The following is a 27,165-nucleotide window of genomic DNA, read 5'->3' as shown; positions in this document are numbered from 1 at the left end:
CCCGTCCACCTCTCGTGTGGGTTTCCCCCCCGTCCACCTCTCGTGTGGGTTTCCCCCCCGTCCACCTCTCGTGTGGGTTTCCCCCCCGTCCACCTCTCGTGTGGGTTTCCCCCCCGTCCACCTCTCGTGTGGGTTTCCCCCCCGTCCACCTCTCGTGTGGTTTCCCCCCCCGTCCACCTCTCGTGTGGGTTTCCCCCCCGTCCACCTCTCGTGTGGGTTTCCCCCCCCGTCCACCTCTCGTGTGGGTTTCCCCCCCGTCCACCTCTCGTGTGGGTTCCCCCCCGTCCACCTCTCGTGTGGGTTTCCCCCCCGTCCACCTCTCGTGTGGGTTTCCCCCCCGTCCACCTCTCGTGTGGGTTTCCCCCCCGTCCACCTCTCGTGTGGGTTTCCCCCCCGTCCACCTCTCGTGTGGGTTTCCCCCCCGTCCACCTCTCGTGTGGGTTTCCCCCCGTCCACCTCTCGTGTGGGTTTCCCCCCCCGTCCACCTCTCGTGTGGGTTTCCCCCCCGTCCACCTCTCGTGTGGGTTTCCCCCCCCGTCCACCTCTCGTGTGGGTTTCCCCCCCCGTCCACCTCTCGTGTGGGTTTCCCCCCCCGTCCACCTCTCGTGTGGGTTTCCCCCCCCGTCCACCTCTCGTGTGGGTTTCCCCCCCCGTCCACCTCTCGTGTGGGTTCCCCCCCCGTCCACCTCTCGTGTGGGTTTCCCCCCCGTCCACCTCTCGTGTGGGTTTCCCCCCCGTCCACCTCTCGTGTGGGTTTCCCCCCCCGTCCACCTCTCGTGTGGGTTTCCCCCCCCGTCCACCTCTCGTGTGGGTTTCCCCCCCCGTCCACCTCTCGTGTGGGTTTCCCCCCCCGTCCACCTCTCGTGTGGGTTTCCCCCCCGTCCACCTCTCGTGTGGGTTTCCCCCCCCGTCCACCTCTCGTGTGGGTTTCCCCCCCGTCCACCTCTCGTGTGGGTTTCCCCCCCGTCCACCTCTCGTGTGGGTTTCCCCCCCGTCCACCTCTCGTGTGGGTTTCCCCCCCGTCCACCTCTCGTGTGGGTTTCCCCCCCGTCCACCTCTCGTGTGGGTTTCCCCCCCGTCCACCTCTCGTGTGGGTTTCCCCCCCGTCCACCTCTCGTGTGGGTTTCCCCCCCGTCCACCTCTCGTGTGGGTTTCCCCCCCGTCCACCTCTCGTGTGGGTTTCCCCCCCGTCCACCTCTCGTGTGGGTTTCCCCCCCGTCCACCTCTCGTGTGGGTTTCCCCCCCGTCCACCTCTCGTGTGGGTTTCCCCCCCGTCCACCTCTCGTGTGGGTTTCCCCCCCGTCCACCTCTCGTGTGGGTTTCCCCCCCGTCCACCTCTCGTGTGGGTTTCCCCCCCGTCCACCTCTCGTGTGGGTTTCCCCCCCGTCCACCTCTCGTGTGGGTTTCCCCCCCGTCCACCTCTCGTGTGGGTTTCCCCCCCGTCCACCTCTCGTGTGGGTTTCCCCCCCGTCCACCTCTCGTGTGGGTTTCCCCCCCGTCCACCTCTCGTGTGGGTTTCCCCCCCGTCCACCTCTCGTGTGGGTTTCCCCCCCGTCCACCTCTCGTGTGGGTTTCCCCCCCGTCCACCTCTCGTGTGGGTTTCCCCCCCGTCCACCTCTCGTGTGGGTTTCCCCCCCGTCCACCTCTCGTGTGGGTTTCCCCCCCGTCCACCTCTCGTGTGGGTTTCCCCCCCGTCCACCTCTCGTGTGGGTTTCCCCCCCGTCCACCTCTCGTGTGGGTTTCCCCCCCGTCCACCTCTCGTGTGGGTTTCCCCCCCCGTCCACCTCTCGTGTGGGTTTCCCCCCCCGTCCACCTCTCGTGTGGGTTTCCCCCCCCTCCACCTCTCGTGTGGGTTTCCCCCCCCTCCACCTCTCGTGTGGGTTTCCCCCCCCTCCACCTCTCGTGTGGGTTTCCCCCCCCTCCACCTCTCGTGTGGGTTTCCCCCCCCTCCACCTCTCGTGTGGGTTTCCCCCCCCTCCACCTCTCGTGTGGGTTTCCCCCCCCTCCACCTCTCGTGTGGGTTTCCCCCCCCTCCACCTCTCGTGTGGGTTTTCCCCCCCTCCACCTCTCGTGTGGGTTTTCCCCCCCTCCACCTCTCGTGTGGGTTCCCCCCCCCCCACGCCCACATCTCGTTTGGGTTTCCCACGCCCACATCTCGTGTGGTTTCCTCCCCCCTCCCACGCCCACATCTCGTGTGGTTTCCTCCCCCCTCCCACGCCCACATCTCGTGTGGTTTCCTCCCCCCTCCCACGCCCACATCTCGTGTGGTTTCCTCCCCCCTCCCACGCCCACATCTCGTGTGGTTTCCTCCCCCCTCCCACGCCCACCTCTCGTGTGGTTTCCTCCCCCCTCCCACGCCCACCTCTCGTGTGGTTTCCTCCCCCCTCCCACGCCCACCTCTCGTGTGGTTTCCTCCCCCCTCCCACGCCCACCTCTCGTGTGGTTTCCTCCCCCCCTCCCACGCCCACCTCTCGTGTGGTTTCCTCCCGCCCTCCCACTCCCACCTCTCGTGTGGTTTCCTCCCGCCCTCCCACTCCCACCTCTCGTGTGGTTTCCTCCCCCCCTCCCACGCCCACCTCTCGTGTGGTTTCCTCCCGCCCTCCCACGCCCACCTCTCGTGTGGTTTCCTCCCCCCCTCCCACGCCCACCTCTCGTGTGGTTTCCTCCCCCCCTCCCACGCCCACCTCTCGTGTGGTTTCCTCCCCCCCTCCCACGCCCACCTCTCGTGTGGTTTCCTCCCCGCCCTCCCACGCCCACCTCTCGTGTGGTTTCCTCCCCCCCTCCCACGCCCACCTCTCGTGTGGTTTCCCCCCCCCCTCCCACGCCCACCTCTCCTGTGGGTTTCTCCCACGCCCACCTCTCCTGTGGGTTTCTCCCACGCCCACCTCTCCTGTGGGTTTCCCCCCTGCCCCCCAATTCAAATTACATAATATCTATTAGTGTGTTTGTTTTTAAAATAAATATGATGATAGTAACAAAACAAACAAAACTTACAATTTCTTGTAATATAGGCCCACAGAGTTAATAAACTTTTGAACTAATGTCATGTTAAACCTTTTAATGATAAAATTTTTATTGTGCTACTGCAATTTGTTTTTTTGTGCCATTTCAGCCTTAATAGTTGCTGTTGTATTAAAATTTAGAAATAAGTAAAAAATAGCATTCTTGTAGGACTGTGGCTCTCTTGATGTTAACTTAGTCCATGGGTGTTACTAACAACAGGAGGAGATGCTTTAGTTACAGGTAAGTTGTAGTCGGTTGTTACCTCTGCCCAAATGAAACAATTTCCAAACTTCTCATCGATAGTAATCATTGACGATATCATCATCAAAAATGGCAGAGACCTACAAAAATACTATTTTTAACCCATTTATTTGCTGTAATATAACGTCAATATAATATCTGAAAATTTCTCAAATGTCGAAATTGCAGTAGTGCAATAAAAATTTTACAACTAAAAGCAAATGTGACATCATTTAAAAAATAAAAAGAGCTGCAAAAAAGTGAGGCCATGTTTGTTAGTTAACAGGTATGATGTCTTCCACATGAATTTAATGCAGTAGCAGTTCCTTCAGTAATAAGTGGAATAAAATCAAAATATGATTCCTACAATTTTTTGAATTCTTTTTACTTTTATTCATTGTTTTCTAAGTTTATTGCATGATAACCACATTCATCTCTCTACCTTTTCCAGATATTTCGTACTCCTTTTTTGTTTTCTGCTCAAAAGCAACTCCAGTGTATGTTACTGCATGTCCTGCGAATCATTATGATGTGAAACTTGTCAATTTTACAGTTAAGGTGCAAGGAAACCATGACAAATAGCATAGAGACAGTATTTTATACAGGGTGGTTATAGTGAAACTGCCCTAGAAAATATTTATAAGACTGAATTAAAATTGGCCATTGTTAATCAAAAAGAAATGTCATTACGTTTGAATGACCGAGAGCAGTAGACATATTTAGTGACCAGTAGAATGCAACAAAATGGTGCCCACATTAAAAAAGTGTATGTTCAGTGTCTAATGTTATGCACAGCTTTATTCCTGGAAATTACATGTGGAACAGTTTCCACCAGACTGTAATTAAGACAGAAAGGGTTTTTTGATAAAATATCCCATGATGGCAAAATGGTACGAAACAGGCTCTGTAGCAAATGAGAATCATTGCATTCATTAACAAAGGTCAGTTCTTCATTGTAAATATTTTCCATGCCAGTTGTATTTTACAAGATTTCAAGAAAACTAATCTATGCTGTAACTCACTTATTATTGTAACTTTGATTAGTGGTATGCAGAATGAATAGTTAACAGAAACAAATTGTGTTCCTATGATTTGTTTGTGAAATGTATTAACTGTGGCTTCTGTCCCTGTGTGAATAAATTTGTGGTAGTTAACTGTGTGCAGATGAGTTAGAGAATGTGATGCTTCTTTGGCATAAAGTAGTCACAGTAATTCGAAAAATTCTGTTATGGGCTGAATTATGTGACAATTCATGGAACCCATGTTGTAGGATAAGGTGCTGGGCACATGCCAATAAAGAATGTTTTGTTAGTTTACACTGTGTAATGGTATTCACACAAACTCTAAGCTGATGCTTAGAAGAAGAAGCCATAGTTTTGTATGATGTTTACTAATAATTACAGTGGCAAAGCAACAGCTGATGTGTGAATTGTTAAAATGCTGAATTGTCCAAAATTTGTTTAGTCTTTAGCTCAAATAATCTCTGCCATTCTGTAACTGGCATTAGTGCATAGTTACCAGCACTTGTATGTGAAATGTAAGAAATATTTACTATTAGTTAATGTATTGGATCTTTAAGCTTAAACATGGGTCTTCACTTTCACAGCAGTTCCTTTCTGTTAAAAATTGTGTTACAGCTTTAAAAAGGAGGCTGTGTGTTGCATTTTCAAATATTTGATGATTTTTCATTGCTCCAAAATGTGGTTCCTTGTGAGTATGTCCAGTCATAGTTTGCTTCAGTGAAATTATCCTCTGTTGTGAATGTGCTAAATAAATATTATTATTATTATTATTATTATTATTATTATTTACTAATGTATTATATTACTTTCTTCTAAAGAAGTCAAGAGTTTATAACTGACTGAGAAAAATGAAAACTCACCAGGTACCCAGTCTATAGTCTGAGAAAAGTAACAGAAAACAATGTTTTAAAGTTAATCTTTCTTGATTCTTTAAGAGTGTATAAAACAAGGAAATAAAAAAATTGAAATACATCCTTCAGAGAAATATGCAAGCTTAGTATTATAGTAAATGTTATCACAACTTGCAAATTGTGTGTAATTAACAGACATTTGTAAAAGATTAATAATTGAACTACACATTCATATTTTTGTTTGTTACTTTGATTTATGTTCATTACTGACACACATTATTTTGTATATTTTTATATTTCAAAACATTTGCCTTTGCATTTCAGGTACTGGCAACCATAGTTGTTATCAGCTATAGTACGCCAATATTTATGGTAGTTATTATACCAATTGGAATTTTATACTATTTTATACAGGTAAGTTATTTTAAACTTGTTTCTTGATACGTAAATATTGGTTACTGATTTCAGAATGAGATTTTATTTTTTTTTTCAGCGTTTTTATGTAGCAACGTCCAGACAGCTCAAACGTCTTGAATCAATTTCCAGATCACCAATATATTCTCATTTTGGGGAAACAGTAACAGGTATGTTATGTCATAGGTATGATATGCTCTCCTCATTCCTTCTGTGTCTTCAGAACCTCTGCTACGTCTCAGCAACCCAAATGTTAATCTAGGTTGCCTCTGCGGATCTCTGCATCCTATGAAATACACCAACTGTTATCAGTATCTCATTTACAATAGCTTTCATTTCTTCCTTGCATAAAGTTTATCCCTTACAGCATTGCCAAATTCATGCTCAGCAATCCATCTCCCAGCACGTGAAAGTCGATATCAAAGATCTATTATCTATTTGCTTCTGTTTTGGGATTGTTGCCGATGTTTGTTTAATGATTTTTCTGACAGTTCACCAGCATAAGTGGCTGGCATTGTCAAAAGTTCACCCTCTGTGACAGATGTGAACCTTTAAACAATGCCAGCCACTTACACTGGTGAAATGTCAGAAAAATCATTAAACAGGCACTGGCTGAAGATCTCGAGACAACAGCCAAAATGCAATACATCAGCAAGTGGCTCTGAAAGCCTCAATAATTTTGTGCAGTGTCAAAGCTTTACACAAGAACATCTTTCAAAACCTGGTCCATAATAAGATTTCCTTCCATGTTACTAATAGTCTAACCATATTTACCAAACGACCACAGTGGAACACCCATTCTTAATAAAGTATAACCCTAGATGATAAAATATGTATATAATCTTTGTGTGTGTGTGTGTGTGTGTGTGTGTGTGTGTGTGTGTTTTGATCGTATGAATGTACTATTAAAAGATAATTTCTCTGCCTATACAGTCCCAGGGAAAATTTGTATCACACACACAATGAGACTACCTGAAAATGCCATCACTCACAGTATCTAAAGCATCATAAACAATCACCAGTAGTAGTCTGTGACATCACTCATTCTTCTCCTGTAATTTTCTATATCCAAGCCACATTCACATATTCTGACAGATTGTGCAATCTCTTTAGTGTTCCATATCTTTCTATACAGTCTTGGGCTGAACAGGTTCTGAATCACTCCTTGAATTCTCACCAAGTACTTTGTAGACTCAGCAGTTTTCAAGTATCTGTGACACTGTTAATTTCATCCTCCTAGAGTTGTCCTGACAAAACTCTACCATCTGGTGAGCAAGATGTATGAGACAGGCGAAATACCCTCAGACTTCAAGAAGAATCTAATAATTCCAATCCCAAAGAAAGCAGGTGTTGACAGATGTGAAAATTACCGAACTATCAGTTTAATAAGTCACAGCTGCAAAATACTAATGCGAAATCTTTACACTCGAATGGAAAAACTGGTAGAAGCTGATCTCGGGGAAGATCAGTTTGGATTCCGTAGAAATGTTGGAACACGTGAGGCAATACTGACTCTACGACTTATCTTAGAAGCTACATTAAGGAAAGGCAAACCTACGTTTCTAGCATTTGTAGACTTAGAGAAAGCTTTTGACAATGTTGACTGGAATACTCTTTCAAATTCTGAAGGTGGCAGGGGTAAAATACAGGCAGCGAAAAGCTATTTACAACTTGTACAGAAACCAGATGGCAGTTACAAAGAGTCGAGGGATATGAAAGGGAAGCAGTGGTTGGGAAGGGAGTGAGACAGGGTTGTAGGCCATCCCCGATGTTATTCAATCTGTATATTGAGCAAGCAGTAGAGGAAACGAAAGAAAAATTCAGAGTAGGTATTAAAATCCATGGAGAAGAAATAAAAACTTTTAGGTTCGCCGATAACATTGTGATTCTGTCAGACAGCAAAGGACTTGGAAGAGCAGTTGAACGGAATGCACAGTGTCTTGAAAGGAGGATATAAGATGAACATCAACAAAAGCAAAACGAGGATAATGGAATGTAGTAGAGTTAAGTCAGGTGATGCTGAGGGAATTAGGTTAGGAAATGAGACACTTAAAGTAGTAAAGGAGTTTTGCTATTTGGGGAGCAAAATAACTGATGATGGTCGAAGTAGAGAGGATATAAAATGTAGACTGGCAGTGGCAAGGAAAGCGTTTCTGAAGAAGAGAAATTTGTTAACATCGAGTATAGATTTAAGTGTCAGGAAGTCGTTTCTGAAAGTATTTGTATGGAGTGTAGCCATGTATGGAAGTGAAACATGGACGATAAATAGTTTGGACAAGAATAGAATAGAAGCTTTCGAAATGTGGTGCTACAGAAGAATGCTGAAGATTAGATGGGTAGATCACATAACTAATGATGAAGTATTGAATAGAATTGGGGAGAAGAGGAGTATGTGGCACAACTTGACAAAAAGAAGGGACCGGTTAGTAGGACATGTTCTGAGGCGTCAAGGGATCACAAATTTAGCATTGGAGGGCAGCATGGAGGGCAAAAATCATAGAGGGAGACAAAGAGATGAATACACTAAGCAGATTCAGAAGGATGTGGGTTGCAGTAAGTACTGGGAGATGAAGAAGCTTGCACAGGATAGGGTAGCATGGAGAGCTGCATCAAACCAGTCTCAGGACTGAAGACCACAACCACCACAACCACAACCACAACAGAGTTGTCTGTTCTAGTGAGTAAAATATCTCAAGGATCCCCCCCCCCCCCCCCATAACTCTCCCGATCATGTACTGTCTTCAAATTTAGAGCCATTCTCTATAACCTGTGGATAGTCGGTCAATAATGCAAGAAGATACATCTCGACAAGCTGAAGAAATGCATGCCCTACCAGTACTTAAACTAGTCTTCATTGTGTACTGAAATGAAAAATCCTACTTCTCCCAAAAGTTGCAATTGACCACTCACCAAACTTTTAATGTATTCCATCCCTCAGGGAGATCTGTATTTGTTTACTGGGTACCGTACGGGCTCAGTGAACTCGTTTTTCCTCTTCAGGGCACTGCTGAGTGCTGCCTGTCATGGGGATCGTGGCTTCACTGCCTGAATTATGAGAATGGTACAGATCCCTATAGGAAAATCGGCAGTTTCAAGGTATGCTGCACACTGATGACCTGCATTGCATGGCTGTTGCGGAGCAGTCATTAGCGGGCAACTGCTGGGCAACCTGCCATTCAGTTGTGTATAAGACTTGTCCAGGCAAGCAGGTCCCTGTCTGGCTGGACACTTCCATTTATAACTGCTCATGGGACTTACACACAGCCTAAATCTCTTTCTCCCACTCTCAGCAGTTTGGGTAGTCCGTTGGGCAATATTAACACCCAAACATGAAAGAGATCTTGGGTGGTTTGTCCACCTGAGGTGTCTGTGCCTTTGAATGCATCCTGTCTTAGCAACAGACCACATTCTGCAGTCAGTAATGTATTTAACATTACAAAGCATGTAAAAGGTTCATTTGAAAATTTGTCACCTCTCTACGTCAATAAAACTCGAAGAGACACTTGCAGGGCACATTAAATCCATCAGGAGAGTTCTTAATGACACACTCCTGGTAGAGAGACTGCAGACTAACCAGGGTAAAAAAGTTATTGAATACTAAATTATGTGGAGAATACGGTATAAAATTGAGTTCCACACTGGTTTAAATTGTTGAACAGCAGCTTTAATGGACCAGGACATCATAGGTAGTGCAAAATGTTACGAAAAGGGTTGACGTTGATGTCCAGAAATAGGCATCCTTTATTCTGACATTCAGTTTACCAAGTTTCCTGAATATGTTGCAGCTGGCTTTCTCCCATTTAGAGTTAGTTCTTGTGTACCTAACACAATGTGCTTCTTTCAGTATGTACACTTTGCTCATACTATCACGGGATGCAATGGGCAGGCTACATGTGGATGATTCTGTTCTATTACCCACTGTTGGGCATCCAGTGTATGCCCCACTCAAGTGTGTCAATTGTTCCCAAGCCCATCCAGTTCATAGCAAAGATAGTGCTGCTTTCACAGAAGGGAAGAAAATCCAGGAGATTTGAGTGATACAATGACTCTTGTACAATGTAAAAGAGATATTTCAAGCCTCACAGCTGCCCTCTTTCATGCAGTTGTCTGTGTCACTGTTGAAGCAGCCTGTGCAGAAAACTAGTGTTGGCGCCCAGACCTTGGTAACTGATAATGGCACCTCTACCTGCACCTGTTTGGTGCAGCTGTAAACCTGTATTGCTAGCCCAACAACCCAACTACCCTCCACAGTGTTAGTGGTGGCTGTTAGGACTACCGTATTTACTCAAATCTAAGCTGGACTCGAATCTAAGCCGCACCTTAAAAATGAGACTCGAAATCAAGGAAAAAAAAATTTCCCGAATCTAAGCCGCATCTGAAATTTGAGACTCGAAATTTAAGGGGAGATAAAAGTTTTAGGCAGCACCTCCAAATTGAAACAAAGTTGGTCCATTATAATACGAGACACAATTTAGATCGAATGAATGACGATACAGCTACAGTAGTTTGGTTCGAGTCGTAAGATTAGCTATGCGTCAGGCGCTCCGTCTGTATTTATACGGGTACCCTTCCTTTTTCATGTGCTTCATCTGGTTTGAATTGATTGCTTATTTTTCTTTGATCTGATAAGTGCCGTTATGTGTTTACGTCACTATAAGCTGAAAATGCATTACTGTACTGTGTCATGCATTGTTTGTCGCATTCCGATAATGAGTGTTTACGGCCTGTCGCCGCTCGCGGCATGGCTTGCTCTTGTGCGCAGTTATTTACACTGCTGCTTTATTTGATAGTGATCAACAAGAACCAAATAATAGACTGCATATGATGGAAGATGTTCTGAACGAGAGTTTAGCGAACATTTTTCTCCGTTTGAAAATCTTTGCAGACGCCTCTTTAGTACATTATATTCTGCAAAGAAATTAGTCATCTTAGATTTAAAAATCTAATCAATTGCCGTGCTTCATTTCTGACTGTATCACTATTAGGCATAAGAATAATACGAATATAAACATGACATGATATGTGTATTCTTCCGCGTTTGCTGTTGTCTCGCTCTAGTTTCGTTGTTTATTAGGCAGACAGGATTTAAATGAGACAGCAGCAAACACGAAAGAATACATGGTAAAATGTTTATATTCGTGTTATTCTTATGGTGAAGAGAATACTGCATGTGATTCACAATTCACAAAAGTTCCTAGTAGCAACCATCTCTCCTCACAGGTAGGAAAAAATTCATTACGTAGAGTTTCCCATATTGACAAACAGCCCCAACAGTCTTGCCAGTCGGATTTTCGTAGTACATTGAAATGCTGCTAGAAGATGAAAAATATGAAATTTGTATTTACTTTATTGGATAATGTATGAAAATGCAGTGGTCGAAAGTCAGGGCAGAGAAAAAAAGCTCGTCTTCCACTTTTTTTTTTTTTTTTTACTGAAGCAGAGGTTTTGGCACCAGTATTTATCTTTGTGCCTGTAAAACATGCCTGTTGTAGCGCTACATATATTCGATGGCAGAAGTTAGTTGTGGCGGCACCTACCAACATTTTTCAGAACTTCTGCCTACTTTGCACTCGATTCTAAGCCGCAGGCGGTTTTTTGGATTACAAAAACCGGAAAAAAAGTGCGGCTTAGATTCAAGTAAATATGGTATTGATATTTTTAAAAAATATCAGGAAACTGATTTATCGGTATTAAAAACAATCATTGGCCCTCAATATATTGAAAAAAGTATTAATATATTGATAGAAACAGTATAACAAATATCGGCTGCACATTGTAAAGACAATGCAAGTTTTATTGCTGTATATTTAGGTACTGATTTATTGTGAGATGTTCTGTACATCAACAAGCTAGCAGCTTGTCTATCCCCCTTAGAGCAAGAATCAAAAGCAAAAAGATACACATCCCACTTGCCGATAACCACTTCGGTAACAATGGTAACTATATGAAAGTGGCATAATAAAAAATGTCAGTCATTTGGTTTCGTCACACATCAGATTTGACCAAGAACACTTCATGTCAACTTCTGTTTTTTTCATTTCCACCACTGCCAGTGACATAGCAGTTGTAGTGTCGAAATTGTGTGGTGAAGTTGGAGGTTGCAGTATCTGTTGGTAGCCCCAAGAGCCAATTATATCAGCATTTCCCCATGGCTTTCATACTGCAGTGGAACATCAACGGATTCAGGACACCATGTGAAGGAACTCGAGGTACAGTAATGTGTTTCTGTTTCCAAGAGAGACATTTTAAGTTCACTGACACTCGTGAGTTACGTGGCTACATTCCCCAGAAGGACGGCCACATCATGGGGAGAAAACTATAGGAGTAGTGGTTTTTTTTTTTTTTTTCATCAACAGTGCCTACCAGTCCTAGCTTCTTTCCCTAACTACCAGCCTGCAAGCAGTCACTGTATCACTACGTGTGCGTCATCAGTTGACAATATCTTCACTTTACTTGCCCCCATATGAGGTGCTAGACGAAGTGTCTGTGAGCACCTTACTCATCTCCCCCATCCCTTCATCCTTTGCTTTGAGGCTCTGCAGCCACCTACCCCAGGGGTAGAGCAGTTGAGAGCCTTCTCTTGTCCTCCATGCATGTTTGTTGAACATGGGGCAGAACTTGTATTTGAGCACTGCTGTAGGATCGTTCACTGTAATTGATCTCTCTGCTCTCCAGTCCTTGCACTCACAACTCAGAGGGAAGTGGTTGATGACTTGTCTTTAAGTGACCACGTCCCTGTCTGGAATCACCTGGCAGACAGAATGATGTCCAAAAGAATGCTGCCACAATGGATGCTTCATGGTGTAGACTGGACAAATTACAGCCAACTTACAGTGACGACATCCAGCCATGGGTGGATTGTATTACCCAAATGATCCACCATTCTGCTGAAGCATCCATTCCGCAGGCTTCAGGCCACCTGAAAAAGGCAGCTTATCACATAGAGGAGTGATGTATGTCATACAGGTGGGCAGCTTTGCATAGGTTCAAGTGTTGGCCAACTGAATTAACCTAGCAACCTTTTGGGTTGCAGGGATAAAATGTTAGTGAATTATGAGGGAGAGATGGCAGAAATTGTGGCAACAGTGTCTGATCACCATAAATCTTTCTACTAAAAGTACAGTTGTGTGAGAAGCCAGCAAGAGGATTTCTGGGAGAGGTGGGAGGTGCCTGGTGGCAGCTGTAATATGGAATGGAAGACTCCAGACCACCCCGCAAGAATTGCTCAGACTGTGGTGGCCTGTTTCGCCACAGGTACCACCACTGCCAATGAGGGTTTAGGTTTCCACTGCTACAGGGTGGCTATTGAGAGGGGCATTCAGATTTCAGTTCCATCACTGATGAATAATAAAACAGTCCCTTCTCCATGTGAGAGCTGGATTCTACCTTAGGTGCAGTTCATGTTAACCTGAATTGTGCGCCAGGTCACTTTTCTTACGCGTGGTGACAGGGCATTTTAGCTCCACTTTTAAAGCTTGGGAGGGACTGATGTAATCACCTTAGCCTCTTTAAGTGCGGTTTCAGGAGGTTTCACTCCACGTTTGATAACCTGGTCCTCTTTGAAGCAGCTATACAACAGGCTTTCCTGCACTGACATCACCATCTGGGCAGACTTTGACACCGAGAAGGCCTACAATACTACTTGGTGGCATATTATCACTGGAAAGCTACCTGAACGCAGTTTTCGAGTATGTCTTCCCATGTTTTAAATCCTACTGCTTTTGCCATTGCTATTAATATTATCATGTCCAATGTTAAATGTCCTGTCCAGTGTTCATTGTTTGTTGACAGCTTCTGTCTTTCGTTCTTCTTAGGGCTTTTTTTAACAGTTCCCATTCAATTTTAAACTTTCCTAATTTGCAAACGAGGGATATTATTCTTAATTTTAAGGATACGGTGTAGTTTCTGGGCCTCACATTTGTCTTGAATCGTAAGTGGTTGCTGCACCTTGGGGACCTAAAAGACTTGCCATGGAAGTACTCAGCACTTTAAAATATCGTACCCACAATCCATGGGGAGCAGACTGAACTTGTCTGCTCTGGTTTTACAGGTCTTATGTGATCTACAATCATTGCAGCATGTGTAATCAACAGAGACATTGGTCCAGCTCATATAGAACCAACTGTACTTTCTACAGTGGCAGGACAAGGAAGCTTCATTTTGCTGGGTACCAAGGCATGTGGGGATTTGAAGGGACAGACAGACAGACAGACAGACAGAGCTGCCGATGAAGCCTGCAGAAAACGTAACATTACAAAATGTGCTAGTCCTCTGCAGTCTGTCATTTTGTTGGTGCATCGCAGATCCATGCAATTATGGGAGGAGGAATGGCTGCGAGTGACAGACAATAAGCTGGGGCTAGTGAAGCCAACTGTCCAGCCATGGAGGCCCCCATGCTGGTTGCTCCTATATGAGGTGGCCCTGACCTGCCTCTGAATTGGGTACTTCCTCTAACAAACCCTTTTTATTCCAGTGAGAGGACCCCCATCTATGATGCCTGTGGTGTGCTTTTCAGTGTACACCATATTTTATGTGAGTACATTTTATTGTGTGACAAGCTGGCAGAAGTGCTTTTAGAAGGGGCTGCCATCTTTTTTTATCTGATGATGCGAGGAGTGTGGTCAAGCGTTGAAAATTTTGTGATATGTCTGGACTCTGGCCTGAGGTTGGAGATTTTAGTGTCCTGCAGTGTGGCTGGCTCTTCCCCTTTTATTCCAGTGGGCAGTCAGCTGCAAGTATCTGCTATATTTTTTTAGCTTACATTTCCATGCAGGCACTAAAGTCTTTGCTGTCATGTGCCCACATAATAATAATAATAAGTTTTCTAATCTGTCCTTGAGTACTCTTCTTTGCATCCACTTATCAAATTGAGCATTTCACTGTGAAAGGTGTATTCATTCATCCAGCACACAACATAGGCTTTCATTCAGCACATGTTATTCCTCTTCTGTCACACTTATATTTTATCCCATCAGATGCAGGCCATCCAGAGTGGAGCCACATTGTCTCTAATCTTAGCTGTAAGTAATGTGTGACTTTTAATTTTTATTTGGGATATGACCTTATCCCATAGATTTTTTGACCTCAGTCCTAGCTAGCACCTTCCTTACACTTACCTCCACCCTTATTCTCATATAAGTTATATTCAGTCCCCTCTCCAAAATTGTTATGCATGAGTTTTTATGTAATAGATTCTATATGTAATTCCATGTTCATCTTGTATTAGGTGCTTCAACCATCCGAGCATATGGTGTGCAGCAGCGGTTCATCCGAGAAAATGAGAATAAGGTGGATGTGAATCAAGTGTGTTATTATCCCAGCATTATTGCAAACAGGTATGATTAAACCAATATTTTGTAAATATTGAAATTATACAGGTCCATTAAATAATCACACCTTTATCCCTGTTTTGATATATTTATTACATCCTGGGACAGTTTCCATTAATTTTGTTATCTATTTAAGTAATTATATAGTATTCATTCTAAATACACAAGGCTCTTAAAGTACCCTTTCTCTCCAAAAATCTTATGAAGAAAGCATGTTCCATGCCTTAAGGTAGATTCACTAATACAACTTGTGATTGTAGATCACTAGATAATATGTGCCATTTGTTCCATTTTCATGTTCCCTCATTCATTCCATCTTCTTATACAAATGCATTGATCTCTAACTTTTGATCTAAGAAGTACTAAAAGAGTTAAAACTTGTTTCTTAATCAATGGAAAATCGAGGATGGAATAATGACAGTATTATGAAAAGGATAGATTTCTACTCACCATGTCGAGGAAATGCTGAGTCACCGACAGGCACAACAAAAGGACTGCTATAAATGTGAGCTGCTTCTAACACAAATAACACACACATTCATGCAAGCACAAATCGCACACATGTGACTGCTGTCACTGACCACCTGGCAGACTTTCCAAATATGTATTGTAAACATAAAAAGAGGTTTTGAAGCAAATGGGTAATGTTCACAACAATTATGCAAGATGCTATGGCTAAAACCTAAGTTGAACTTGTCCTGTCTCGCTCATTCCAGCAAGTTGTCTAATCAAACTATTTCTGGTTTTCAATCTTTGTTCTGTGGATTCAAGGTGTTTTTTAAAGGCGAGTAAGTGATCTAGGTACAAGCAAAGGTCTTTTGGGAACAGACTGTTTTTTCTTTGTACCACAAAAGCAATGTGTTGAGTTCCCTACTTGCTGTGCAGTTGCTTAGATGGAAACAACATACTGAAGTTTTCTGCAGGTTTGGGCTTAACCTCCACTGCTTGTGATAGTTACTTAGGGTAACTAGATAATTACTGCATATTCACTCACCTTGCTCATACTCCTTAAATCATATTGCTATCACCATATGGTAAACATAACAGAATTTTTCAGAGTTCGTGTCTGGAACATCACTTGTATATAGGTTGAAGAGAACTAAGGCTAGTACTGATCCCTGCGGTAATCTGATCTTGATGGTGAAGAATTTACTAGTGATATCTTTGACTGTAACTTAAAGTAGCAATTTTTCAGAACACACTCCAATAAATTTGTCATTTTGAGACTTGTAATAGTTTCCTTCAGTTTGAGAATTGTCAAGTCAGACAGTGTCATAGGTTGCTGTTAAATCTATAACTGCCACAGAAGTATTCAGTCAGTTCTGAAAACCAGCTTCAGTATATGAGGTAAGGGCCAGAACTTCCACCCTCATGGATATGTCATTACATTCTGTTGTAGATACGCGTTTCTAGTAGCTTATAGCACAAACCTATCAGTGGCCTGTGGGTTTTTGTGTGGCCCAACAAAACAGTCAGAATTTTTGTGTAACTTTCCTGAAATGCAAAGTTAACCAAACATGCAATTATTTTAAAAGGTGTACCCTCTGCTTCCTCAAAGTGGCCCCCAAGCCACAACTATTGCCCAACCTTGCTTTAGAGCAATAACTGAGTGGGTCAGTTTGTGTTTTTCTGTGTTTTAAAATGGCAAGTGTTTCAGATATCTTAAACTGGGTAGAAACTTGGTCAGTGTTCAAAATATTTATGTAGAATTGTTGTAAATAGTAGCATGTGGTCCCAGGTGTTCAATGAACACTCTGAATAGCCTCTCAAATCCAGCAGCGTTTCTGACTTTAAGCATTTTTGTGGCCTTTTCAAGTTCGTATCTGTGAACGGAATAGATAAGACTTTAATCTTCTTTGGTTTCAGTATTCAGTTCACTTACTTACTTCTTCAACTTGTCTTTCAACTTATGTTCGAGGGGAACTTACACTGCTTGTTCTTTTATACGTAGGGCCATCCGAGGTGCGGACTTTAGAGTTTCCTCACTGTAAACTGAGAGTACAGCTCCCAGTGTATGTACAACAGATCATGCCTTCTGATTGCTATGGGTGAAGTTTAGATTTTCTGTTAGTACTTTGCCATCTTTCTTTGTGTTCTTTATTAATTGAAAGCTGTATTTCTTCTTCCAGCTCATGGTCACCCACCTTACAGTATTTCTTCTGTAGTGCTCTTTGTCCAAATAATATATTTCTTCCTGAACTCCCAAGGTATGTTGGGTTTTTCCGCTGTGATCAGTTTTCCAGTGGGCTGAGAGTAAATTTTTGCCGGGGACAGTCCATTCGTACCCATTTCAGTCTGCTTTCCTTATACTCCATCTTGACTGCTGAATAGATATTATTGGAGGAAGTTGTAATTCTGTGTTAGGTATTACAGGTTTATGTGGGGTCTTTGGGGAAACTCAGTAAAACTGTACTTGGTTTTGCAAAAAGAGTTCCTTCATGTTTTGTTGTTACTAAGCAGAGGTCTGGATTTGTTTGTTTGCCTTCTTACGGATCAGGTGGTTTTCAATCCTTTGTCATCAAAAGCTAAGTAAAGTTGACTCTTGCCCATTCCATTTGCTAGCATTTGAAGTTTTTTTATGGTTGCTATTGTATCCCCTATCAGTATAGTGACTGTTCAAGTCACCATTGTATAAAACTTTGTCGTTTTGGGTTGCCAGGGGTGGGTTTGACTAATTGGCATTAGATGGTTTGCAGATCAATATTATTGTAATTCATGATTTTCATTTGTTATGTTTTCAATGTTACATTGTCTAGTAGAGATGATAAAACTGTACTTCCTAATGTCTTCTTACAGGTACATTATGGAGCCATATACATCATATGTTATACTGGCTACAATTCTGTATTTATGTATTTTCTCTCAAACTTCAGTTTGTTCATCTAAGTGCGTTTCCTGCAGTGCTATAAGATGTATATTACTATCCATCTAAGTTACTCACATTTATGTCTACTTAGACCTTCTCTGTTTAGTTGTGGGATGTCTATCTGAGGCCTGATAACTTTACTCTGGAGATTCTTATAAGTGCTGCTGTTTGGTTTCTGTTGCTGCCTCTGTAGTTTTCGAGCATGGGAGAAGCAGAAGCAGTACCTTGTGCAGTCACCATTTGTGCAGTCTTCCAGATGTTCTGCTTGTGCAGACCAGGTTACTGGGTTGCACAATCATGAAGGTTGTGTACACTTCAATGGCCCACAAAGGAGCTATTGTGTTGAGATATGCCTCTGACCACACCATGTTTGAAAGTCCCTGTTTGTTAGAGGATCAGTGTGGATTGTCCAACATGTTTTGCAGGGAATGGTGTAACAACATATCATGGGGACGAACCAGAGAAAAATGCCATACCCTGTCAATGATGATTGATTTCAAACTCAACAGGAATTGCTGTGAATGCATGGCCCTCTCTCAGTACCCAAATGTACATTACTAAGGGAATTGCATGCAGTGGACATCTTTACTCGAGTATGTCACAAATGAGTCAAGCAATGCAGAAATTTGAGAGAAGCTGAAGGAATGCTTGTGGTCCAGTCATACTAGTGATTTTACCCCTTTTCAAAATTATGTGAGGCTTGGAGTGCATGAACAGCCCAATCAGCCTTTTCATCTACAATGTGTGGCACATGTAGTCCAGGCTGGAGGTGGTTCTGTGATTTCTGAGAGTGCTTCTTGTACGACGACATGGGGCCCATTCATTCAGGTTACATGAACTGGGATGTCCATTTCATAACCCTCGGTGACTTAGTGTCGTACTTTCTTCAAAATATGTGTGATGGGTATGATATGGATATACTGGAGTTCAGACATAACAGCACTACTCTCAGAGTTGCATGCATAGGTTCTTGATCTGACAAATGCTTCAACATGTTATCGTCCTTTGACTGGCCTGCTAAATCAAACAGTCTTGAGCCCATAGAAAATGTATGTGTATCCATTTTTAATTGGGTGAATTGTAGTAGTCAGTGTACCTGCAGTCTTATAGCTCTAAGAGATCTAATCAGTGAGTACCTTGAGCTAGATATTGTGTAGTTAGATAAACTTTTGGACTTGTTCTCATAGAATTGAGCCCATTATCAATGCTAGGGATGGTGTTAGATGGTGTAAGAGTGGTTTCCTACAAGGGTGATTATTTCATCAGCTGTGATTATGTCAGTGACTATACCTACGCAGTATTATTATTTTCCCATTATTTGTCACACTAATGAAACAACAGACAGATGACCTTACTGATGTCATCTCAGATAGATAACCAATTCAAACACTGTAAACTGTAGCTTGGAATGTCAACAATGTAAGGAAAAGGATATATTTCTAATCATTGTGAAAATGACCAAACTGAGCTGCAACAAGCACAACAAAAATATTGTTAACATTTATCTTTTGGCCAAAGCCTTCTTCAGAAAAGCACACACACACATTCATTCACGCAAGCAAGCACATCATGCACGTGATGGCCGTCTCCAGCAGCTCTGGCCAGAATGTAGCTGTCACATTGAACAGAAGCAGCAGTCTAGAGAGGATGGGGAATGTTGAATGTTAAGAGATAGCAGTCTAGTCCTTGTACGCTCTGCCAGACAGCATTCTTCTCTTTCCCCAATCGGACCCTGCTAACAGGTGCAGCGTTGGGAGGCTACGGGCAGGGAGGTGGAGGAGGGGGGCAGAAAAGGACAGTAGTAGTACAGAAGGGTGGTGCGGTTGGCAGAGGGCGGCACACAATTGGGGGGGGGGGGGGAGGGGGGGAGAGAATGTGAATAGGGAGAAGGTGATAGGACAGAGGAGGCTTAAAGTGTTGGGCTGGCGGTGTGGGGATAGTTGGTTGAGACCAGGATAGCTTAGGGAGTGGAGATGATGATGTAAGGATATGCTGTTCAGAAAATTTGGCAGTGGAGGAGACCACCCCCCCCCCCCCCCCCCCACACACACACACCTACCTACCTTCATACCTCTTGACACTGCACGTGGCAGTCTTCATAACTCCCTCTAGTCTCTGCATGTTCCTCCAGACAGCACTGTCCCCTCCATCCACCTGTACCATGATATCCCTGTCCCCTCCAGACAGCCGCTTTTGTTCAGCGTGTCACTTGCATTATGGTGCGAGCTGCCGGAGACACTGGTCATGTGTCCGTAACATGAGCTAGCTTGTGTTGTGTTGTGTTGTGCGGTGTGGTGTGTGTGTGTGTTCCTTCAGTAGAAGGCTTTGATTGAAAACTAATCAATAATGATCTCTTCGTTGTGCCTGTCTGCAACTCAACATGTCATCTGTACAGTGAGTAGTAATGTATCCATCTCTTTTTATCACAGATAACCCATTTGTTCCTTCTTTGTGGAAGTTTCCAAACTGTTGAGTTGTTAAGGAACTCTGTGATACACTATTCCAAAAGTTGCACTGTAGAGAGCCCCTTGGTGTTTGAGTAAAGAGGCAGATGTGCTTATGACTCATTCAATGTTGTTCATAATTTATTTTAATCAAACAGCTCTCTGACACTGCTCAGCAAGAGAAGGCTGATTAGTATTGTACTGTCTGACTTTAGTTGATGAGTCAGGCAAATTGGAGCTCTAAAAGAATTGCTGTCAATTAGTACTCATCCTGCAAAAGTAAGCATTGTGTCCAAATGACTTTTTCTGAACGTAAGGACAGTGAGCATTACTAGTTAAATTTTCAGTACAATTTTCTATGCTTATGAAGCATTCCAAAATCTTCAGCTCAGTTTTGAAGGGAATCTGCTTGTAATGGAATAGTAACTATTGTTACGCAGACGGGTCAAGTTACTGTGAAGACAGTGTCTCGGCTTTACGATTACAAAGGGTGATATATTGTGGAATTCTGATAGAACATAGACGGTCAGGAAGTGAACTCCTGGAGACTATAAACTGCTAACTGCAGTTGTTTGAGTAACCATGAAAATAACATAGAGCAGAGGAGGAGATGTGTGGTTAAAATTGCTGTGCGGAATGAAATATATGAAATGGAGTGCTCCAAGTGAACCTTAAATACATGATACAGATCTATGATTAAAGGTATTACAAAAGTTGTGCTGCCATTTATCAGGATCCAGGTATATACCACCAAAGAAATGATGGTTGGGAGAGAAGGATGAGACTTCAGTTCATCCATTAATGATATGTAAAACTTGGGGCATGCTTTGTGGGAGGTATGAGACACGAACTAGTCATAATAAAATTCTGTACATCATGTTCCAGCTCCTTGTAAAGCAAAATTAAAAAATCATACTGACTTTTTAAAATTTAGTGTTTTATAAAAATCCTTACTGGAATTGAGATTTAATTTTAATACGCCTCTCAAAAACTGAAGAGTGTATCTGCCCAAAAATTCATACTTTTGCCATCAGTAAATGCTGAAAACTTGTGAGGAGTCATAGCTTTGCCTTGTCCCTAGTTATTTTTTCAGTGGATTTCCAGCATTGGTTATCTTGCTAAAATACCATGATAAAAGTTCTCACAGGTGCAGTAATATCATGGTCAACTAATATATTGTTTCTGTTCCACACAGGATGTTCCAGCATTTTGTTTTTATTTATATTATTGTGTTTTATCAGTGTAATCACATGTAACATTTTTGCAACTTTCAAATGAAAATTATGCCCAAAAATAAGGTAACAGTTGTGAATGCCCACTGTAACCCATTATACAGATTTTTTTATTTATTTTACAACAATCATTCAATAAATAATGCCCATCCCTCTTCTCTCTCTCTCTCTCTCTCTCTCTCTCTCTCTCTCATAAATAGGAAAGTGCACGTTTTAGGTGCTTCATGTTTTCTGTGCATGTGTGTGAACTTTCAAACACCAGGCACAGCATTATCTATCAAAATGGTGTCTGCACAAGACACTAATTACCAGGTGTGCTTTGAATTCTTCAGTGTGGGAAAAGAAACTGTAATGACCATCCATAAACATTTTTTGCAGTGTATGGTAATGATGCAGTATGGTTTAGCAATTGATAATCTTACAGAAAAACCAAAACAGAGCTCCATGAGTGGTCCCATTTGAGGTGTCCTGTCACAGCCACTGCTCCCAACAGAATGAACTGTGTGGGTGCCATTATTGGTACAGACCATAGCGTCCCAACTCGAAAATTGGCTCTACAGCTATCAATGAGCTTTGGAAATGCATATGCAGTGGTTCAGATTCTTGGATATTCGAAGGTGTGAGCAAGGCTGGTTCCATGAATGCTCACAACAGACCACAAGATTCAAAGAAAATGTAATTTTATCTGAAATATTAAAGCAATTTGGGGCTATTGGTGAGGCCTTATGGAAAGTGGTTGGAAAGTGGTTACGTCGCTTTGAACCAAAAACATAAATTCAGCCACTGGAGTGGCATCATCTGCAATCACCAAGAAAGAAGACATTTAAGAAGTTTCCCTCTGCTGGCAAAGTCATGATGACAGTCTTCTGGGTCATGGATGTGTTGCCAAAAGGTAACCATTAATTCAGAGGCTTAAGTGAACTGAGGAACAGTTTCTGTTGTGTTCAGTCTGACAAGAATAAATAAAGAAATCATGCTAATACATAATACACACCCAAACACAAGTCTCAGAACCCAGGAACATGTCATCAAATTGAGTTGGACATCATTGCCTCTTCCCCTCGTAGCCCGGACCTGACACACACTGAATTCCATCTGTTTATGTAATTTAAAGGTGGGAAAATATAGATTACACTTCAAACATGATAATTAAGTCACACAATTAAAAAAAAACCTATTGTGAGTATAGAACAATAGCTTTCACATGATGAAGACCAAGTAAGAAGATAGTACACATAAAAGTTGTGTTGTTTCATACAGTCACCATATTGTAACTCTTCATAAAACAAACATATTTTGTGAAAAAAATTGTGGTGCATTTATTTATTGAAGGGTTCTTTTATATTTGAGAATCTGAGGAGGAAGTTATACTCTCAGGCACATAAGTGTTCATTACGTTTTACATAGATACAATTACAGTTTTGACCAGTACACTTCATTGTAGAGTGTAGTATATCCTTGTTCAGGAAAGTGGAAAATTTAGTAGCATAGAAATCTTTCTTTTTCTTGTCCATGAATGAAATGATATGATCATTATTTGATTGTTCTCTTACTTTTCTGCCTATGTGCTTATTTTCATTAAGTAAAACATGTTGTGTGCTGTTTCAGGTGGCTTGCTGTCAGATTAGAGATGATTGGCAATTTAATAATACTATTTTCATCACTGTTTGCGGTCTTGGGTCGTGATTCCATAAATGCTGGAATAGTGGGACTGTCTGTCAGCTATGCACTCCAGGTATGCACCTAGCATTATTTTAGGAAATTAACTCTATTCTTTTGTTTACTGATAAAACTAACTTCTGGTGAAATTTTTTAACACCATATGAAAGTGATGTTGTTTGAGCTGCCTATGCATGTAATGCAAGGAAAGAAAAAGGAACACAACAATCAGAAAGGATTATCGGCACATGTAAGAAAGCTGTAATCTCTAGATAGAAACAAGTGGGAAGTGGGATTGTACCTAACTAAATAATGAGCCTTTGATAAAATACAGGATGTATAAAAAATTTTAGGGATTTATTTCAACATTATTACAAAAAGTTCATATGAAGATGGGTCCAAAAAATCCTTTGTTAGGGAGGTATGAAAGGAATTCCGTGTAGTGACTCCTGGGTGTGTAGTTTACATCAAATGTGTATTTTTACTCACCTTGGTGTATGCAGTTGATCATGGCATTTGTTTTGTTTGGTTATTCTTTGGTCACCAGTAACTTGATAACCAGTTTCCGAACACTTTAATTGGACTAAGGAGATACACCGTGTGGCCTGCACGACCAACCGATTTGAATCTTATGTTTTTCTACATTCGGGACTCTAAAGCCCTTGGTGTGTTAAACTCCCATAACCAGTGCCGATGTTGTGATGAAGAATATTTCAAAATGAATTTGACCAAATACACAGTACACAGATAGTTTAGCGCAGAGTGCAGAACGTGGTCTCAGGAGAGTCATGGAAGCAGTAGGTGATCACTTCAGGCAATTTCTGTAAATGCAAATGTGTTTCATTAATGCGTCTTTCTTGCTCCATGAATAATAAAGCTTTTCATAACTCCCTAATAAAGGATTCTGAGACCTGTGTGCATGAGAATTTTCCTTCGTCCATGTGAACTTTTGGTAATGTTTTGATGTCAAGAATAAATCCCTCAAGTTTGACACATTTTCTGTACACCCTGCCAAAAACAACCTCAGAGCAAGCATTTTGTCAGAAGGTATACTCCAGACAGTGGAGAAGAAATTTTTCAAAATCTAGGGGTTGAACTGTTTTTTCGTACATGCATTCTTGACATCAATGGGAGCAATGCGTTCTAACAAGTATGTGTGCTGAAAACTAACACACAAAATGCCAAAAAACCCGTAGTTCACTTCTCAGTATTACCTTAAACAGTCCAGCACCTCTCGAGTACTGTACACAAGTGAATTAACAATTGCTAACTGTCGAGTGGCACAAAAGATTGATCTATGGAGTCAAAGCAACTTGAGGAATTCTCAATGAGCTGTTCAGGATCTGGGGACCCTAAGCTCCTCTCCTCCACTTTACATCAGCTGCTGTGAAAATCAAAGGAGGGGGGGGGGGGGGGGGGGAAACCAGAATTGAAGACTATTAAATGAATCTTACCATGGAACAAATGAATGTTTAAATCAGTGTAGTCCTCAACATTTGCTACATGATTTCATTCACAAGTGAATCGTCCAATCAGACATGTCGAAACCTGCCCTGAATTTTTTATACAGGAAGAATACACAATAGAAATACATGACAAAGTCTGCTAAGATGGACTACTGGAAAAATTATTGCAAAATACTGCTTTGTACAGCCCTTCCCACCTAGCACACAAATAAATAAGTGAGCATAAGCAGTGGTGGCAAGAGTATAACAACACACAGTGGGTGAATCCACTGGAATTTCAAGTACTTGCAGCATACCAAAAATATAACATATTATTAACTTGTTTGTATCTATTGGTTAACATGAATACCTAAACTGTTGCAAATATAATCATTACAAAAGTGACTAACTGAGACATGTGGCAACTCATGACATGAGTTTATAGACATCATCTACACTTTAAGCCAGATTTAAATTTGTTGAAATGCAGTAGTACATGCTCCTAGATCATTTTATAACAGTTTGTGCTAAGTTCTTATAATAATTTTAGAATTTTGTACAGTTTAGTCACAATGGAATAGTTACTTGTTTACAGTAGTCACAAAGATGCATAGTGTCTGTTTAGTGACAAAACAAACATTTTCCTTATGCTAGGCACACCTAACAAATGAAACAAATTTTGGATCAAATGCTGAAAACAACAATCTGGTATTTTTTGCAAGAGGGGAGGGGAGGGGGGGGGGAGAGGGAGAGAAAGAGAGAGAGAGAGAGAGAGAGAGAGAGAGAGAGAGAGAGAGAGAGAGAGAGAGAGAGAGAGACTAAATCTTCTAAATAGTTCTTTCATACATTTCTGAGTTTAGTTTTAGAGCCTATTTCTTTCTTTCTTGTGATTGTTCCTTCTATGTGTAAACTTCTCATTGAAATTTTATGAACAGAAATTGGTTTATGTGCACAGTGAAATTTAACTTCTTTTCCCTCCTTTGTTTAATCAAAAATTCACATTTTATCATCACTGATAACTACTGTAGTGGGAAGGTGGTGGCATTCCGGTCTTCTTGCCCAAACCACAGTGCCCTGACTTGTCGGTTATTTTCGGTTTCTTCTAATGTTGCCATATTTATCAAAACGTTAACCCAATGCAAATGATTGTTGAAGAAATTGACTAGAAAATCTCACAGTTGTAATTGTCAGGACAATTAGATGATGTTGATTGCATACCATGTTCTTCATATTTCATTTTTCCATGTTTCGAGAATGTTAATTGGTTTGCATAACTACAAAAATCTAGAAAACACCCCCCCCCCTCACCCACACCCACACAAAATAATCAGGAATTTTATGTGGAAAACACAATGAATATTAATTCATTTTGATTATTTCCACTGTTACTGATTATTGATGCTGTAAAAGGAACTATCTATCTGTTGTTAGTTTACATGTACATTTATAACCACACTCTGCAAACGACTGTGAAGTGCATGGCTAAGGGTGTTTCCCATTGTATCACATATTGTGGTTTCTCCCCATTACATTATTATATGGAGCACAAATGCCTCCGTGCACTTAGAAATTAATGTAATTTAGTCTCTGTACTTCGTGTGGAACTGCATATTAAATGAATTCAAAATTTAAGAGAATTGCAGTTCTCAATAGTTGTGTTCAATAAACTACCAGTTAAGTGAACTTTGCTTTCCAAGTTACAGTCATGTTGTATGGTATGTTACATAAACTCAGGCACCTCATCTAAAACTGTGTGCCAACAGTGTTGCACTTGAACAGTCTGCTCCAGCTCCATTGGGGGTAAATGTTTCTCGAGCTGACTGACATCCAATAAAACAGGCAGTTTCCATTATTGTTCTATGTTCTTGCAGACACTCTTAGTGTCACACACTTAGTGACACACTTTGACAGTGTGTTTGCTTGGGATAACCTTGCAATGTATGTATTTAAAAAAAAGCCAAGTTTTGACAGGTGAATTATGCTATTCCCTAATCAGTCCTAAAGACAAGGTATTAATGCAACATGGGCATAAAGTGGTACTACTTTAAATACCACCTGCACTTGTAAATACACTGCCTGACAAAAACAGTTCAGCACCTAGGAGGGGAGGGGGAGGAGGAGGAAAGAAAATGCAAATTTGTGGATTGAGAGGGTGTGTGATATTCCAATAATTACAAAATGAAATCCAATTTACAAAGAACTTGGCAATATGAACCTGCTTACCAGTATGGCATTGCACTCTTTCTGGCCTAGATGCATGCACTGATTTGGTTGGGAATGGTGTTATAAAGCCAATGTATCCTCCTGAGGCAAGCTGTCCTGCAATGGTTGTAATTGGTTCATGATATTCTGGGTATTGTCACTGGAATGGAGTTGATGCTCGAGCTGGCACCATCGGTGTTAGATCGGGGACAGATCTGGGGATTTTCCTGGCCATGAGAGTACCTTTACATCACACAGCCAGTTCATAGAGACAATAGTATTGTTGGAAGGTGGCCCCCACAATACTGTTGTATGAAAGGTAACACATGAGGATCCACAATGTCCATGATATACTGTTAAGCCATCGGAGTTACCTTGGTCAATAACAGCTGTGACCTGAAGTAGTATCTGATGGCTTCCCACACAGTGGTGCCAGGAATAATGCTGCTGTGCCACTC

The 27,165-nt window shown here is 42.0% G+C and overlaps 1 protein-coding gene across 5 annotated transcripts in view; it reads left to right on the top strand.

The window, feature by feature from the left end:
* LOC126194752 (multidrug resistance-associated protein 1) overlaps positions 1–27,165 on the top strand; it is a 390,212-nt gene that overhangs the window by 341,908 nt on the left and 21,139 nt on the right. For all 5 annotated transcript variants that reach the window (XM_049933031.1, XM_049933029.1, XM_049933033.1 and 2 more), the window contains exons 23-26: positions 5,441–5,530; positions 5,610–5,700; positions 14,757–14,865; positions 23,010–23,136. In XM_049933031.1, coding sequence (XP_049788988.1) covers positions 5,441–5,530; positions 5,610–5,700; positions 14,757–14,865; positions 23,010–23,136 — 417 coding nt within the window. The remainder of the gene's footprint in view (positions 1–5,440; positions 5,531–5,609; positions 5,701–14,756; positions 14,866–23,009; positions 23,137–27,165) is intronic.

Source organism: Schistocerca nitens, chromosome 7 (genome assembly GCF_023898315.1).
Source record: "Schistocerca nitens isolate TAMUIC-IGC-003100 chromosome 7, iqSchNite1.1, whole genome shotgun sequence".
Classification (NCBI taxonomy): domain Eukaryota; kingdom Metazoa; phylum Arthropoda; class Insecta; order Orthoptera; family Acrididae; genus Schistocerca; species Schistocerca nitens.
This window is presented reverse-complemented; position numbering and strand designations above follow the sequence as displayed.